This window comes from Gopherus flavomarginatus, chromosome 25 (assembly GCF_025201925.1).
Source record: "Gopherus flavomarginatus isolate rGopFla2 chromosome 25, rGopFla2.mat.asm, whole genome shotgun sequence".
Lineage (NCBI taxonomy): Eukaryota > Metazoa > Chordata > Testudines > Testudinidae > Gopherus > Gopherus flavomarginatus.
The window spans coordinates 12,821,693-12,834,849 of record NC_066641.1 but is presented as its reverse complement, the minus strand read 5'-3'; the positions used below and the strand labels follow the sequence as shown (position 1 = coordinate 12,834,849).

The 13,157-nt window shown below is 63.1% G+C and overlaps 2 protein-coding genes across 2 annotated transcripts in view; both read left to right on the top strand.

The window, feature by feature from the left end:
* The window catches only part of MED24 (mediator complex subunit 24), a 206,253-nt gene that overhangs the window by 88,111 nt on the left and 104,985 nt on the right, over positions 1 to 13,157 (top strand). The window lies entirely within an intron of this gene.
* On the top strand, positions 525 to 12,113 carry NR1D1 (nuclear receptor subfamily 1 group D member 1). The gene is made up of 8 exons (XM_050934767.1): positions 525 to 1,232; positions 6,570 to 6,902; positions 7,266 to 7,354; positions 8,419 to 8,563; positions 9,097 to 9,725; positions 10,307 to 10,492; positions 10,996 to 11,206; positions 11,697 to 12,113. The coding sequence occupies exons 1-8, from the start codon at positions 779 to 781 to the stop codon at positions 11,894 to 11,896; spliced, it is 2,247 nt and encodes a 748-aa protein (XP_050790724.1). The 5' UTR covers positions 525 to 778; the 3' UTR covers positions 11,897 to 12,113.

Genomic DNA, 13,157 nt, shown 5'->3' with positions numbered 1-13,157 from the left:
CACTCAGGGACCCCAGAGAGTCCTGTCCTGTGATTCAGGAACCTACAGAAGGAGCAAATCAGAGAACTGCTGGGTCCTGACCCTTCAAGGACTGTAGCAATGACGATTATTATCCACAGCAGGACCGTTTCATCAGCTGGACAACAAACAACTTGTTCTTCAGGTGCTAGCCCTTATTTCCCAAGGACCGGCCTGTTGAAATGTGCCAAAGAACCAAAGGAACAACCGTTAACGCTCCCTGACCTACATCAGCGCTGCAGCGGTGTTAGCCTGGCATTGCTACGTGGCACGGCACACCTACTGCAGTGGCAGCACAGTACACACGGCACTGGGGGGAATCCAAATCTGGGGCGGGGGGAGGGGTCCCTCGTGTGAAAGCGTCATGAGGAATCTGTCCCATTTTCTTTTGCATTTCACCAGAGCAGGCTGGTCAATTTCAAGTTGAGGCTAGAGCTCATTTTGCTTGTAATTGTGCCTTTGGTAAAACGGGGGACGGGGGGGAAAGGGTGTCCCCTAAATTACCTGAGTCCTGTTCCTTGCGGGGGGGGGCTATTTGGACAGGTGAGCTGGGATGGCCGGGCGGGGGCTGCGTGGACGGGGGAGCCCCGCAAAACCTCCCCACTGCAAACGCACTCTTTTATTTCGCCTTTTTCACGCCCCTACCATTTGCAAAGCGCAGCTCTGCACACCGCCTTAAGCCCTCACGTTTCGAAGTCGCAGGCTCGGTTAATCTCTCCCGGGAGGCAGCCGAAGGCGGACTCACTCCCCAGGAATTCACATGCTCCAGCCGCACACGCGCCTGCAACGCAGGGCTCGAGGGCACGGCCCTGGGAACTACAAGTCCCGCCAGCCACCGGGCTGGGCAGGCGCCCTGGCCGCCTGCTTCACGCGCCCGCTGCTCGCCGAAAGTGTGTCACTGGGGCACGAGGCTCTCCCCGGGAATCACATGGTGGATGCTCCGGAGCCGCGTGCTGGAGACTGCGCAGCTGCGGCGGGTCCCAGGCAAAGAGGCTGGAGCCGGAGCCCTGGCAGAGTAAAATATTGCAGAGGAGGGAGAGGCGGCGGCACGCAGAGCTCCCGTCCTGCCCGCGCCCCCAGCCCTGAGCAGAGGCAGCGCAGGCTCTGCCGGGCAGCAAGGGGCTTCCCCCGCTCCCGGGAGGGAGGTTCTCAGCCAGGCTTGCAGGCCAGCGCGCCCCTAAGGATGGCAGCTCCGGACTCCAACAACAACACAGGTACTTTGCCCTTCTGGCTGCCGTGTTCTCCCCCGAAGTGGGGGTGATGCCTGGATCCTCCCCCCCTGCAGCGTGTGGGCGCCCCGGCCAGCCCCCAGTTCCTCCTGCCTGCCGGGGGTGAGGGTTCCCGGGTCCCCCACTTCTCTGCTCCGTCCTGGCCCGTGCGGTGTGTTGGAGGTGGGAACCCGGTCTGCCCACCCCGAAGTGCTCTGGGGCCCCCCGGAGGTGGGGAGTTGGCGGCGCTGGGAGCCCCTCTGCACGCAGTTGGGGGGGTTCCCACGCTCCCTTGAGCTGCTCTAGTGGGGGAGTGGGAGGGGCTCGGTCCGACCTCTCTGGGTGGAGCGGATTGGGAGGGGAGCCCCGGGCCCCGCTGGGTGGGGAGGGGGTTTAGGGTTCGGGTTCCCAAGCTACTGACGCTGTTTATGGGATGCGGACGGGGAGGGGGCAGGAGGGGGCTCCCGGCTCGGTCCCTGGAACCCCGGTCACGGGTAGCAGCGCAGCGACCCCCGGTCTGGGACAAGGGTTAATCCGAGCAGGGAGCAGCTCCGGCTTCCTCGCTACTCTGGTGTCAGGGGAGACCCCCCCCAGGCCGGCTCCGGTCCAGGGGGTGCTGGCTGGACGGAGGTAGGGGGTCAGTGGGGTCACTCCTCGCCCCCACTTCAGAAGCAGTCAAGTGGCCGCTACTGGCTCCACAGCTTCCACCAGCTCCCGTGACCCCAGTAGAGGGGGGCGAGTTGCTCCCCACTTTTCCCTGGGGTGACATCCCAGCCCCCCCTTGTCACCCCTCCCCGGGCTGCAGCGCCCCGGCCCCCCCCTTGTCACCCCTCCCAGGGCTGCAGCGCCCCGGCCCCCCCCTTGTCACCCCTCCCAGGGCTGCAGCGCCCCGGCCCCCCCCTGTCACCCCTCCCAGAGCGGCTGCGCCCCGGCCCCCCCTTGTCACCCCTCCCCGGGCTGCGCCCCCCCTTGTCACCCCTCGCAGGGCTGCAGCGCCCCGGCCCCCCCTTGTCACCCCTCCCAGAGCGGCTGCGCCCCGGCCCCCCATTATCACCCCTCCCAGGGCTGCAGCCCCCGCTGCCCCTCCCCCCGGGGCTCCCCCTGCCTCACGTGTCCCCCGCTCCGGCTCTGCCACGTGCGGACTTTGTTTTCCTCCCTTTCCCGCCCCGCCCCCTCCCATTGGTCGCCTCCCCCGCAGGCCCCGCCCCGTGGGCTCCCGTGACGTCGCACCAGGAAGACTGGCGCCGCGTCTCCCCGCCCTTTTAAAAGTAAAAGGAAGCAGCAGCGCGGGGCGGTGACGCCATTGCTGTGGCAACGAGCGGCAGCCAATAGCGCGGCGGGGGCGGAGCAAAGCGTGATGGGCAGGGCCTGGGGGCGGAGTAGCCACGTGCGGCCAGGACACGTGGAGCGGGGACGTGAGGCCGCCAGAGTCCGAGCGCGGGAGCCCCGGCGGGCTGAGCCCCTCCCTAGCAGGACCGCCCCCGCCCCCGCCCAGCCCCTGCTCTCCCGGCCTAGCACGAGTCGCCCCAGCACAGTCCCTGCCCCCTCCCCAGCAGGACCCCTGGGCTAGCCCCTCCCCCCCAGTCTGAGCGCCCCCCAGTCTGAGCCCTGGCCTAGCCCCTTCCCGCCCCCAGTCTGAGCCCCCCCCCAGCAGGACCCCTGGCCTAGCCCCTGCCCCCCCAGGCTGAGCCTCCCTCCCCCCAGTGGGACCTCCAGCCGAGTCCTTGGGATGTTTTGCCAGGGTTGAAATAAGAACTAGATAAGTTCTGGGGGGACAGGTCCGTCAGTGGCTATTAGTCAGGGATGCAGCCCCATGCTGTGGGTGTCCCTAGCCTCTGACTGCCGGACGCTGGGACTGGACAGCACAGGGTGGATCACTTGATGTTTGCCTGTTTTGTTCATTCCCTCTGAAGCCCATGGTGTTGGCCACTGTGAGCGGACAGGGCACTGGGCTAGATGGACCACTACACCCCTCTCTCTTATCTGGCTCCCATCACTAGCCTCTGGGTGCCCCACACTTTTGGATGTAGTTATGCTGAGTGGGGGCAGGTCAGGGCTACTTTCCTGAGCATAGGGATGGGATCTAGCACAGAGCGGTTAAAGGACTTGCCCAAGGTTACATATGAGTCTGGGAGAGCAGGGAATTGAACCCGGGTCTCTGAAGTCCTAGGCTACGATCCTGAGCCCTGCATGCTCCTTACGCTCTGCCCTAGAGCCAGGCTTCGTGTGCTGCCCCCAGACGAGGCTCTGGGAGGGAGTTTTGCCCCACAGGAAGGGTTGAATAAAAGTTGGAGTGCAAAGCGGTTGCCATGGTGACTTTGTCACCCTAGAGGATGACCCTCTGACTACGGGGCTCACTGGCCAGCCTGTCTCACCAGGCTGGCTGCTGCTGTGGGTGTGTGTACCAGCTGTGCCCTGTGGGGAGGGGGACACATGGCCCCAAGAGCGTGTGTGATAATAGCGCAGGCCACGTGTCGAGGTGCTCCTGACTCATCTGCAGGAGGCTGGTATCCTCAGCAGTCCTGCAGCCTGGGCAGGCAGCGAGATTTCACCCCCCCCGCCGCCCGTGTGCCTCCCACATGCCCCTTTGGACAGGTACCAGTCTCATCCGCAGAGCCCTTCCCGAGGCCAGAGGCAGCCTGAGGAGAGCTGGCTTTTGGGTGTGGTGAGGGAAGTGGTTGGGGTTTTGTGACCTACTTCCAGAGCTCCATTTCCCAATCTGTTCTATTTAAAGACAAGGAAACAAATGCACCAAAGCTGACGCTGCAGCTTGAGAATGACTGGAGCGAGGGGAGGGATTGGCGGTTGGCGTAGCAGACATTGCTCGTCCCTACACATACACGGCACCCTCTGCCTCAGCTAGGATTCCCCACCCCGCCCTGCTCCCTTCTTGAATTCAAAGCCTTCCCGATTACGCCTCGTTTTAAAAACAACCAAATGATTTGTAATTTTACCACTTCGTCCTTCCTTCAACGCCAGCCAGTGCTGAGGAGTCTCTGCAGTTCATAGGGGGTCTGGTTTTCCTCCCGTGTTCTCTATTTACAGCTCTTGGTAGCTCTTTTCCCACTGGAAAAATCCTGGCAGGAGATAGGTCTCCCCCTTGATCCAGCGTCTCCTTCTCTTCCTACATGCCGAGAAGCAGCAAGGGGCAGAGGTGTGTGTTTGGGTGCTGCAGGGAACAGCACCCAGCTAGGGGCACAGTTTCTTTCCCCCTTGTGTGGTAGGGAGCAGGGCTGGCTGCGTTGTTGCCTCAGCACTTGGCAGGAGTCCGTTTTCTCCCTCGGTTTGGGCTGGGTGCAGACTGGCATACCTTGACTTTCATACCCACTGACACCAGCTGAGGGGCAGAGCTGGCCTGCTGGCTTTAAAACCCGCTGGCCTCACCTAGCACTCCCGGGCTTTTAACAGCGGTTAAGTGGACGTTTCCCCGGTGAGCATTTAGTGACTTAACCCCTGGCATTAGCCTTTCTCGTGCAGACGCCGCGTGTGTGGGTGGCTCGTATGCCTTCCCGGGTGGATGAGAGGATAGTTCAGTGATCCAGACCTGGGTCCTGGCTGCGTTCCTAGGGTCAGGAGTGGCAGTTGTTGGGCTGGAGGGAATAATGACCAACGGGGATGAGACCTGGTGCAAAAGCAGATCACACATGTGATCCTCCCTGCTTGTTTGTGATCAGTTTTGCAATGATCCTGTTTTTGCAGGAGGCTTCCTGGTCTCCACAGTATTTGTGGCTTGGCAGACACAGGGCACGGAGTTCCACTGTCTTATCACTGCACTTTTTCCTCTTAAGTGGTTTGGGTTTTCCCCAGTAACCACCCCCCCGCCCCCAGTGCTGCTGGCTGTGACACCTGCTCCCATCCCTGCCTCCCAGGGCCCTCTTGGCCGAGCTCCCGGTGCCCAAGATCTGGTCCCTTGGCCGCCTGCCTGCCCCAGTGCTTCAAACTCTTCCCTTGTGTGGCTGGGGGCCCAGCTAAGCCTCCTTCCCCAGCCCGCAGATGTAGGTCAGCGGCAGCTGGAGCATTTCAAAGCTCCAAGGGGAAAGAAATGGGGGAGCGGGGGGAGGAGGAAGCCATGACAGACGTGGGTTATTGCACATCACTGGCGGTGCCTGCAAACCTGGCTGCCTGGAAGGGCCCAGAAAGGGTAGCCAGATCTTCGGGATGGGGGGATATGTGTGTGTGTGTGGGGGGGCGTGGATGGACAGATGGACACACACACACACGTACACACTCTATGCATATATAGCCCCCCATGCATGCCCCACGTACCCCTCCTGCACTCAGACACGCACCCACCCTCTGTCCAGCCCCCTGCGCGCACCCACCAGCCGAAACGTCAAGGGCTGTTTTTCTGGGCGTGTTATTGACTGAGCAGCATAACCCCTGAGGGGAGGGGCTGCATTTCCGGTGCTCCCCATCTCCCCTGGCTGCTCCCCCCCCCGCGCTGCCGCTGCCTGACCTTGGCATGCCTGCTGCAATGCTGCGTTTTTCTACCTGTGCGCTCAGCAGTCGCTGCAGCCTCCGCAGTGCAGAGAGGGGAGCTGCAGCTAAGGGACCGGCAGGCAGAACCTGGGGGTGGGGGAGGGCTTCCCTAGCACAGAGACGGGTGGGGTCAAGAGAGCGTCTGCCCCAGGGAGGGCTCCAGGGTGCATCCCGGGGGGAAGGGGGAGCAGTAACACCAGACTGGTCGAGGCTCAGTAGAGATTCCTGCAGGGGACCAGGTGCCCCCAGCAGCAGTCCTGCTGCTCTGTCTGTCACGGTGCTAATGGATTCCAGGTTCCCCCCACTGTGCCTCTTGCCCAAGCGCCGTTGGGGCCTGTCTCAGCCACCCTGGGGCACCCTGGCAGGCTGGCTGCGAAATCCCCAATCTCCTGGGAAGGAGGGCTGGCCCCGAGGCCAGCTGGGCTTTATCTGCCATTGGTTCGCTCCAGGGGCCCAATGCCGTGGCCTCTCCATGCCTGACTTTCTCCATGGGAGTGTGTGGGAGAGATAGGAGGGGTGTTATGGCTGGGGACTGGCCCCCTCAGGGTGGGGGAAGGCAGGCCCAGAGCAGGGGTAGCAGAGACAGGGGCATAGAAATCTCACCCTCCCCTCGCTGTGCTGTGATTACCTGTCTCAGAGACCTGCCAAACTCCTTTCATGCATGGGCCACCGCACAGCCGTCGGGTGGGAGCAGTGTTTGGTCGCGGCTGGGCTGCACTGAAGCTGGTGCCCTCTAGATGGGAAAGGCCTCGTGTCCCATTCCTCCCCCGCCTCCTGAGCTGTCTTGTCTGGGGAGGCCCCCCCAGCACTCACCTCGAGGGGGTGGCGTTGCCCTGGTCTCAGCCTTTCTCTCTGTCTCCCCAGGTGGTGTGATCAGCTACATCGGCTCCAGCGGCTCCTCACCCAGCCGCACGAGCCCCGTCTCCCTGTGCAGCGACAGCTCCAACGGCAGCTTCCAGTCCGGCTCGCAGGCCTTCCCCTCCTACTTCCCGCCCTCGCCCACTGGCTCCCTGACCCACGACTCGCGGCCCTACAGCGCTGGGCTGCAGGGCTCGCGGGAGGATGGCTCCCCTTCCTCGTCATCCTCCTCTTCCTCCTCCTCGTACGGCTCCTCCGGGACCTCCCCTGGGGGCCTGCAGGTCGCCATGGACGATGGGAGGCGCATCTCTCCCAGCAAGACCACCAGCAACATCACCAGTGAGTGCTGGAGGCGGGGTGGGCACTGGGTGTGGGGAGACTGGGAATGGTGGGGGTAGCTGTGGCTGGGCACTGGGGTACCTGTGGTGCCCTCCATCCCTGGCTGGAACTCAGTCTGCCCTTGCGGTGGGTCCTCCCCGGACCCCATGTCCTCCCCAGCATGGCCGGCCACATACCTGCTGGGGATGCTGTGCCCACACGAGAGCGCCACCGTCTGAGCAGCGGTGGGCACAGCAGCTACACTGGCACCAGGACAGCTGCCCGCCGCGCAGGAAGGGAGACATCCTGGCTGCCCCCGGGGCTGGCTCCTGGGCAAGGCTGGGTGCCGCAGCCCCTCACCTGGGTGTCTCTTTCCCCTCCCAGAGCTGAACGGGATGGTTCTGCTTTGCAAAGTGTGTGGAGATGTCGCCTCAGGCTTCCACTATGGGGTCCATGCCTGCGAGGGCTGCAAGGTAAGGGGGCGGGATGGGACAGGGCAGGGGGAGCTGTGGCGACAGGGGCCAGAAGCGCTGCTGGGGGCTCCTGCTGTTCCAGCCCGAGTGGCTCAATCTGGGGAGGGAGTGGGACCAGTGCCCTAGCACCTTGTTAATGTGTCACCACCCCCGTCTGCCCCTCCAGCCAGCCAAGGGACTCGGGCACGGTTGGCACTGTCACACCTCCCCAGATGAGGCCTAACTATTCCCAAGTGGCTAATGATTTTGGGGGCCCTGAAGTGGCCGGGATTTCACAATACCATCTGGCCTCTTTGGGAGCCTGACTGGAGATGCCTTATAGTCACAAGCCACTTGTGAAAATGTCCAGTCACTGGCTTTCACGGGATTTATCGTTGACTATTTCTATCGTCGAACTTTCATTGCCTCCCTTCAAACTTGGCTTCATCTTCTCCTTCCCCTTCTCTCCCCCCTGTTCTCGGCGGGGCCCAGAAAACAGCCTGTGTTGGATGTTTGGGGTCAGGCGCTTGCTTTCTCCCAGAACGTTGGGGGGTTTGGGCGCTGTTGTGGGAGAACGAGCCTGTCGTTGGCTCCTGCGTAACTCGCCAACATCTGTGACTGAACAGAAACGTTCACTGCTGGAGCATGCCGGTGCTTGACCCTGAATGATCATTGTTCTTGGGTCAGGACGATGACCGGGGGGCGTGGGATGGAATCGGCGGCTTCTCAGGAATTCTAGGCAGGGCTCTGGCGACTGGGCAGCACTTGGCTTGTTCATAGTAAGCCTGGCACTGAAGGTAGCTTCAGCTGAAGGAAACAATTGTCTGGATTTTTTTTTTCCCTTGAGTTTTGTCATTTCTGCTGGCCGCAAACAATTTCTCAAATACGAACCCTGGTGGCAGGTCAGCGTGGAGGAGCATGTGGCAGCCCCCAGGGCAGAGCTCCATCATGGAGGCGGGGCCTTGCATCTCACAACCTTTTCTATCATCCGCCTTCCTTGCTGTGTGAGATTGCCTGGCTCTGCCTTCCCCCGGCTCACCCCGTGTGTCTCTCTCTCTCTCTCTCTCTCTGTCTTTCTGTCTCAGGGTTTCTTCCGACGCAGCATTCAGCAAAACATCCAGTACAAAAAGTGCCTGAAAAACGAGAACTGCTCCATCATCCGGATCAACCGGAACCGGTGCCAGCAGTGCCGCTTCAAGAAATGCCTGGCGGTCGGCATGTCCCGGGACGGTGAGTTCCCACTCAGCATGGGGGAGCTGGGGGGAGCAGGGAAGGCTCTCCCCGGCACTGTGGTGTCCTCCCCTCCCCCTTCCATAATGGCATGTCCATAGCAGTGTCTGGCTTCTACACACTGTTCAAATCACACATCTTCCACACCCCTTTATTCGTGGTGCCTGAGAGGCTGCGGTCAGGGATCGGGGCCCTGTTGCACCAGGTGCTGCACGTCCATGAAATCCCTGCTTCAAAGGGCCCGTGCTGTCAGCCAGGAGGTCACTGTTAATTCCCCTGTTTTATGGGGCATGTGGCTGGCCCCATGGACACTGAGTTGGGCCAGGGCGTGTGTCAGTGGCTGCGAGGGGGGGTGGATTGGGGAGATCAGCTTGCCCTGCTGCCGTGGGGTGCATGGTGGTCTGGAGGCACCTGGGTCGCTCAGCGCAGCTGCGGAGAGTGGGGGGCATCTGCTGGTGTCTGGGCTCCCCGGGTCAGGCTCTGCTCTGCCCCCTGCTAGATGCTAATCCCCCCCCCCCCCCCCGTTTCTGCAGCCGTGCGTTTTGGGCGCATCCCCAAGCGTGAGAAGCAGCGGATGTTGGCGGAGATGCAGAGTGCTATGAATAACATGGCCAACAACCAGCTGAGTGGGCAGTGCCCGCTGGAGGGCTCCCCGCTGGGGCACCCCCAGCCTGCCACCCCGCTGCCGTGCCATCAGCCCCAGCAGCAGCTCCCCGGCTCCCCGCCGCAGCAGCAGCCGCCCTGCTTCTCCCAGTTCCCCCAGCAGCTGACGCCCCCCCGCTCCCCCAGCCCCACGGAGGCCATGGACGACGTCATCTCGCAGGTGACCAAGGCGCACAGGGAGATCTTCATTTACGCCCATGACAAGCTGGGCACGGCGCTGCCACGGCCGTGTGACAACAACGCCCTCAACTGGGAGAACCAGCGCTGTGCCAACAGCTACCAGGGCAACAGCCTCTATCGCCACAACAACAACCACCTGCCCCATCCCGACGCCTCCCGCTTCCCCGCCTGGCACTCCAGCTCCCCTAGCGCCTGCAACCAGAACAACCGGAACAGCCACCGGCTCTGCCCCACCGGCTACCCCTCCTTGGCCCAGGAGGCCGAGACCCCAGCAGGCCAGGGCTGCCCATGGCAAAGGGGCACCAAGGACATCCTGCTGGTGAGTGCCAGAGCCCCACGCGGGTATTTCCAGCTGGGAGCCCCCCTGACGCCTCAGGGTATTTTTTAGCCTCTAATCACTAGTAATTGTCTTGTCTCTGAGGCCAGAACATCAGAGCCGTCCAGTCCCTCGCAGGGCAGAGCTGAGGTGGCCTTGGTGGGGGGCAGAAGGGGATGTGGCATTTAGGCCCCCGAGTCACTGGTTTTTCTCTCTTTAAGAGAGGGAGGTGTTATGCAGGGATTGGCTCCTGCTGGGTCCCAGTATCTGGGATCTGGTGCAGTCAGGGAGGCTGGGTCCCAGTTGCTGGGATCTGGTGCAGTTGAGGAAATGGATCTGGTGCAGTCAGGGAGACTGGGTCCCAGTTGCTGGGATCTGGTGCAGTCAGGGAGGCTGGGATCTGGTGCAGTGAGGGAGGCTGGGTCCCAGTTGCTGGGATCTGGTGCAGTTGAGGAAATGGATCTGGTGCAGTGAGGGAGGCTGGGATCTGGTGCAGTGGCCCTGGTACTAGGAATGGGGCTGTCTGGGACTGGGGACCAGCCCTCTCGCTCCGTATCTGAGGTTGCTCCCTGCCCCCGCCCCAGGCATGCCCCATGAATGCGCACCCGCACGGCAGGAGCGGCCACACCGTCCAGGAGATCTGGGAGGATTTCTCGTTGAGCTTCACGCCCGCCGTTCGGGAGGTGGTGGAGTTTGCCAAGCACATACCGGGCTTCAAGGACCTGTCGCAGCACGACCAAGTGGCCCTGCTGAAAGCCGGCACCTTCGAGGTAGGTCCGGGGCCTTTGCTTCTCCTGCCAGCTGCCCTCACTGGCAGCGCTCAGTTCACAGGGGCTCCTCGGTGCCGCCAGCCCCCTTGGGGGTATTGCCCTGTGGTCGTTAGCAGTGGCTGGGCTGCAGGGCACAACTGGGGGAGCCAGTTTCAAAGCAGCCCATGAAACCTCTCGCCTTGGGGCCTGCCCCAAAGCCGGTTACTGGCCAAGAGCTGCTCCCTCCGTCTCCCTCCACCCAATCTCCTGTAATGGGACCCTCTCCTTAGGGGAGGGGGGCAGCTCCACTGGGCCTTCGTTCCCGTGGCCACCCCTCTGGCCCACCAGGAGGGCAGCACCGCCTTGCCGGGTCTGTGCCAGGCGATGGCAGCCGTGCCCTTGGTTCCTGCCCCCTCCACTCGCAGGTGCCTGGTCTGTGGCCCTGCCCGGCTGGCAGTCAGGAGCCCCGTGGCCGGCAGGGTGCACAGGCCAGGCCGTCACCGCTCTCGTCTGCCCCGCGCCAGGTGCTGATGGTGCGGTTCGCCCCCCTGTTCAACGTGAAGGAGCAGACGGTGATGTTCATGAGCCGCACGACCTACAGCCTGGGGGAGCTGTGGGGGATGGGCATGGGCGACCTGCTCAGCTCCATGTTCGAGTTCAGCGAGAAGCTCGGCTCCCTGGAGCTCACCGAGGAGGAGCTGGGCCTCTTCACCGCCGTCGTGCTGGTCTCGGCAGGTGGGTCGCGAGCCCCCGACTGAGCCACAGGGCAGGGGGAGGGTGTGTGGCCCGGGCCTCCACTGCCTGCTGCTGGGGGAGCAGGATCTGGAAGCAGAGATCTGAATGGTGCCAGGAGGCTGCGATCTCAGGCTGGAGATCTGGCGCAGAGGGGGAGGCTGGGATCTGGTGCAGGGATCTGGTGCGGCAGGGGAGGCAGGGATCTGGTGCAGGGATCTGGTGCGGCAGGGGAGGCAGGGATCTGGTGCAGGGATCTGGTGTGGCAGGGGAGGCAGGGATCTGGTGCAGGGATCTGGTGCGGCAGGGGAGGCAGGGATCTGGTGCGGCAGGGGAGGCAGGGATCTGGTGCAGCAGGGATCTGGTGCGGCAGGAGAGGCAGGGATCTGGTGCGGCAGGAGAGGCAGGGATCTGGTGCGCCGGGGAAGCTGGGCCGTGGGCTGCTGGCGTTTTCCCCCAGCTCATGGTATGTTTCCCCCGCCCCGCGGGACAGACCGCTCTGGCATGGAGAACACGGCGTCAGTGGAGCAGCTGCAGGAGACCCTGATCCGTGCCCTGCGCGCGCTGATCCTCAAGAACCACCCCACGGAGACCTCACGCTTCACCAAGCTGCTGCTCAAGCTGCCCGACCTGCGCACCCTGAACAACATGCATTCGGAGAAGCTGCTGTCCTTCCGCATCGACGCCCAGTAGGGCCCCCCCGGCCCCCGCCCCGGGACCCTCCGCCAAGAAACCCACCAGACTCTCATTGCTGTTGCTGATTCAGCCAGGACAGAGCCCCCGGGGCAGCCCCCCCTGTAAATAGTGATCTGTGTATATTGGAGTCATGTTCTTGATCGCTGCTGCCCCCCGTGGAGGGCTGGAGCCCAGCTCTGTCTGAGCCACACGGGAAATAATATATTGAAACCAACGCCTTGGCCTGGACCGTCCCTTCCTGAGTGAGCCGGGCCCCCTGCTCCTGCCCTGGGGCGAGGGCACCCCGCCTGCTGCTCACTGCAAAGGGGGAGGGGAGGGCTGGATGCCTGGGTCCTGCTTTCTACAGGGAGAGGACACGTGGGTGGCAGGGCTCGTGTGGGGGGAGCCCCCGAGGGCTCCTGGGCTCTAGCCGCAGCTGGGAGGGCCAGTGGCCAGAGCCGAGTGGAGCAAGAGCTGGGAGTCCTGGGCTCTGTTCCCAGTCACTTGCCGAGCTGGGGAGTTCCCTGGGGGGCCAGGCCCTGCAGCAACTCCAGCCTAGTGACCGGCCTTGCCCCAGCTGTCGGCTTCAGCATCGTGAACGCCGGCCCAGGGCACATGGCTGGCTGCTGCAGAGCACCCGAGGCACCCTTCCTGTCCCCCAGGGCATGGGGCTCACTGGCTGCAGGGACAGGTTATCCTGCCTACACCCTCCCGGACCCAACTCATGCCACGTGCTGGGGAGGACTCTGGATTCAGCCTGGGCCCTGGTTTCCTCAGATGCAAGTGGCTGATCCTCAGGGAGGGAGGGGTCTGGCTGCGCCCTTGGGTGTGTGTGTCCATCCCTGCAGTCAAAGGCAGAGCTGCAGTCACTGCGTCAGGGTGGCCCAGGACCAAAGTGTTGTTCTAAATGCGCAGATGCGCCCCGCCGCCTGCTCCAGCAGTGCAGGCCCGTTCTGCCAGGTGCCTGCTGCCCTCAGGGCAAGCTGCAGTGCCCCTCGGCCTCGTTACCACCACCTGACTCATAGCCCCAGGCTAGAAACGCGCCCCCCCCCGGCCTCAATTTGGCTCAGGTATCCTCTGGGGGGAAGGATGACCTGCTGCCCTGCCCCTCAGCTCTCACCCCAAATTCTGCAGCCTCCTGTGGTGACGGGGTGCCCACCCCTGCCCTCGCGGCTGGACACAGAAATAAATCAGAGGCCAGTGGGGCGGTGGGGATGGGGGTGGTTGTTTTTCATCATATATTTATTACATAAATATATAGTAAAATAGACCAGCAACA